Source organism: Aquarana catesbeiana, linkage group LG03 (genome assembly GCF_042186555.1).
Source record: "Aquarana catesbeiana isolate 2022-GZ linkage group LG03, ASM4218655v1, whole genome shotgun sequence".
Classification (NCBI taxonomy): domain Eukaryota; kingdom Metazoa; phylum Chordata; class Amphibia; order Anura; family Ranidae; genus Aquarana; species Aquarana catesbeiana.
Window position 1 is genome coordinate 692,750,261 of NC_133326.1, and position 4,137 is coordinate 692,754,397.

The 4,137-nt window shown below is 35.2% G+C and overlaps 1 protein-coding gene across 1 annotated transcript; it reads left to right on the plus strand.

Moving 5' to 3' along the window:
* The first annotated feature begins 1,365 nt into the window (after positions 1–1,365).
* On the plus strand, positions 1,366–2,420 carry LOC141134796 (olfactory receptor 5P55-like). Its single transcript, XM_073624231.1, has one exon. It carries the CDS (start codon positions 1,384–1,386, stop codon positions 2,329–2,331), a length of 948 nt encoding a protein of 315 aa, XP_073480332.1. The 5' UTR covers positions 1,366–1,383; the 3' UTR covers positions 2,332–2,420.
* Positions 2,421–4,137: the final 1,717 nt, after the last annotated feature.

Sequence of the window (4,137 nt, forward strand, 5' to 3'; positions counted from 1 at the left end):
GAACCTCACAAATCCGACTGAGCAGATCTAGAGAATTCAGCCAACAGTAGCTACTTTTATTATTGTCTATATTATTTGTAATGAAATGCAAAAAGTGAATGGAAACCTACTGAACCTAAATAAAATCATGCTTTACATAAAAAATAAATAAGTTTCCTATGTAGAAACAAAACAATGAATCCCAAGAAAATAACAATAAGCACTACAGACTCACAGTTTCCATCCAATTAATTCTAGTTATTTAGTGTAGTTAAAAAATTAAATCCCAAGAAAATATTAATAAGCATGACAGACTCCAGATGTGTATAGGGAATTAATTCCTGTTGTTTATAAAAGCACTACTCATTGAAAAATATATAACATTCAGTAGACAAACATCTCTGGATATGCTGATTTATTTATTGATTACTATGTACTGTAAGTAAATATCAGTGCTTTCGTCTCTATAAGTATATTTTAAAATAATTCTTAAACAATTGTATAAAATTAAATAATCACTGAAAAGATCATATACCGCAGAAATACAAGCATTGGAAGCACTAGGAAGCACTAGGAAGCATTGCCATCATTATCTCCTTCATCAGTAGTACATTGCAAATATGTTCAGGGTGTTTTTTTATAACATTTCGATTTACCACTAATAGTATTTGGAGAATTTGGTATTTATTCTTAACTAACATGAGGGAATTTTAGTTTTTGCTTCTAAGAGATTAATCAGCTTGCAGCAACTCATATCAACCATTCACAATGAAGTTTTTAACATGACCTGTCTCCAGAAAATTAAAATTGAATTGAGGTATTGCACTTTTATTTAGTTTGTAAAAACCCTCTGCATCAAAAACAATTGCCTTTTTCACTTTTTGTTGCATTCAATACTGAAGATTTACTGTACAAAATACTTATTTTCATTTTTTTTCTTATTTTGTTACATCTGAGTACAGCTGATTTCCTGTAGCCATTTCTCATCCACTTTCTTTCTACATGCCCTCCAGTGATGACTTCTTGGCATTTCTCAGGTTGGCATCCTCATGGTGACAACAGTAGACCATGCCAGGGTAATGTCTAGTAACAGCAACTTTAATAATGTCGATTGGAAGCCTATGTGACAAGGAGACAGTGCAGGTAAAGGTAAGGGTAAAATGCTCATGAAAAAGGACCTTCACAATAAGATCTCTAGGTATTATATTTTTAGAAAGCTACAGAGTGAGAAACATTTAAATGACGTTTGAAAATACTGTAATGTGTTAAAGCTTTCATTATTGGGTTTACATCTAATTTAACTATCACACCTTACTTCCTCTCTTCCTTTCAATTCAAACTGAACTCATTTACATCAACTAGGCAAATCTGATTTGTAGAATTGTAATCTTCTGCCTTCAGCTGATGGATCAGAGAAATGTGACCAGAATTACCACAATCCGCCTCTTAGGATTCCAGATTCCTCAAAGTATAACATTTTTGGTGTTTTATATTTTCCTTATGCTTTATTGTGTGACAATATGTGGAAACCTCCTGATTATCACACTGGTGTCCTACAGCAAATCCCTCCATTCTCCCATGTACTTCTTCCTCTCTCATCTTTCTGTATTGGATATAGTACTGTCAACTGATATTCTTCCTAACATGATCAGCACTGTTTTGGTAAAAAATACTACCATGTCATTTTCTGATTGCCTCGCCCAGTTTTCTTTCTGTGTTATCACAGAATGTTCAGAGTGTCTTCTTCTGACAGTGATGAGCTGGGACAGATATTTGGCCATCTGTAAACCATTGCATTATGCCTTGAAAATGAACTACCAGGTTTGTTGGATACTGGTTATCCTATGCTGGATTATAGGATTGTTTTTAGTATTGATTTACACTTTCACCATGTCAAATTTACAATTTTGTGGTCCCAATATTATTGATCATTTTTTCTGTGACTTTGATCCCATCCTACAACTCTCCTGCTCTGACACCACCATTGCTCGTTTGGAACTAACAATTTTGGGTGTTATTGTTGTCATTGTCCCATTCTTCACCATCTTTGTATCATATTTTTATATTATAGTCACAATTTTAAAAATCCCATCAATTACTGGCAGAAAGAAAGTTTTCTCAACATGCAGCTCCCACCTGACTGTTGTGTCCATCTATTATGGTACCCTAGTTTGTGTTTACTTGACACCTAGGAGAGGACAGACACAGACCCTAAATAAGCTCTTATCATTACTGTACACTGTTGTCACCCCAATGATGAATCCAATTATATACAGCCTGAGGAACAAAGATCTGAAAAAATCTGCTAAAAATGTAATCAAAAACTTGATAATTTGTTTCAATAAAGATTAAAATGTGTATGAATTTAATATCATACACATATTTATAAGAGTTAAATTTGAGGAAATATTTATCAGTAACACACAAACCTATAAAAAAAAATCAACTTGCTTCTGCATGAGGGACCTAAGGAAAAATACAGAAAGCACCTCATACAGCCCATCATACATGGAACAAAATTCAACAGGGATCCGGCCGAATTTGAATCCATGTGGGCAGACCATGTGGTTGTACAGACGTTGATCTAACAACTGGCTTCCATACAACCAGCCTGTCGGGTTTTTCCTGATTAATCAGTGCTGCCAGGTATAGATGGCAACACTGATCAGTGATCAGTGTGTTTTGAAGGTGAGGAACTCAGCAAGAGTGAGTCCCTGTCCACATCAATCAGGTAGATGGGGGAATCAGGTCACCTTTTTCATTCAACCTTCAGGTTGAAGAAAAAAAAAATAGGCATGCATGGGCTGCCTTAGACTATTGTCCAAAATCAATTAATGTGTGAATATCAGCAAACAGACTTTTTGAAAGCAGGGTTCACAATCAGTATATGACTTCACATGTATCTTCAAACTGCACACCCAACAATAGGACTAAAAGGCACCATTGCATCTAAGAGCATCCATAAGATTCCTGTAGGACTGACCCTCAACAAAGAAAGGATCACCTTGAATTAGTGCTGGGTCCAAATCCACAGGTTCACATGCTAAATGATCTAAAGGTACCTTCTCCCCATGCTGTGAGTGGTAAAAAAATCTTTGCCCAATTGTAGATCTGTAAAAAACATGTCCAGAAACCAGCAAGTCGTGAAAAGATACAAAAAAAACCTCAACACAATTCACACATCAGTCCTTACTCATTGGGAAATACCTACTTGTTCAACATTTAATTCTTTAAAAATGTAAGTATTTGATTTGTCCAATGAATGTTCTGAGGAAAATTAGTTAAAGAAGGTTAAAAATGCAGTAACAATTCAAAATGGTTGAACAACTTGCCAAGATTTATTAGATGGTAAAAATGTGGAAGACAGGCTTGAAAATTGGTGAAAATCTACTGAATTTCTGTTGTTTGTAGTTTAAAAAAAAAGAAGTAAAATAGAAGGAAACATCTTGTCACTAGCTGAGGACCTTAGATATTTAGAACTTTTTTTTTTTTAAAGAGGCATTTTCTGAAGACACAGATACATTGGCAGGTAAAACAGGTCAAACCAAACCAAAATAAGGGACTTTTCTATTGTAACGTCAGTGCCACTTTTATTTGAAAAGTCACATGTGGCTACCAAGCAAGTTGCAGCAATAGAGGGAGTTCCTGTGACCACATTTTCCTCTTCCATCAGCTTGTGGATCTTTGTTGATTCCTTAACTCCTACAACCCAGAAGGCTATCCACCAGCAGACTGGACATGAAGTCTTTCAGATATTTTGCTCAATGCGAAGGGTCAAGTAAACTTTTATGCAATTTATCTGAGCGTTTGAATTTTTCAACAATGAAAGATACTGTCTTTTATGATTTACATGTTTAAGGTAGTACTTTCATCTATGGGCATTGATTTTGTGAATTTTCAAGTTAATGGCTCACAGTTGGGGTACCTATAGGGCATATCAGTGTGATGTGTGCTTGGTGATATAGGGCCAATACCACTTATACCATTTTTATACTTTGTTCTGTGAAGTGAGCACATCCTAGTATCTTGTGATGTATATAGAATCTTCCTTATCTATACAGATTTATGCATGGATGGTCTGAAGGCTTTTACATAGCCAGTTTCATTGAATAACTACAGAGTGTAATCTCTATGGCAAGTATGCAGTCCACAGTATGG

Coding starts and splice junctions, on each gene's coding strand:
- LOC141134796 (XM_073624231.1), top strand. CDS start 1,384: ATGGATCAGAGAAATGTGACCAGAATTACCACAATCCGCCTCTTAGGA.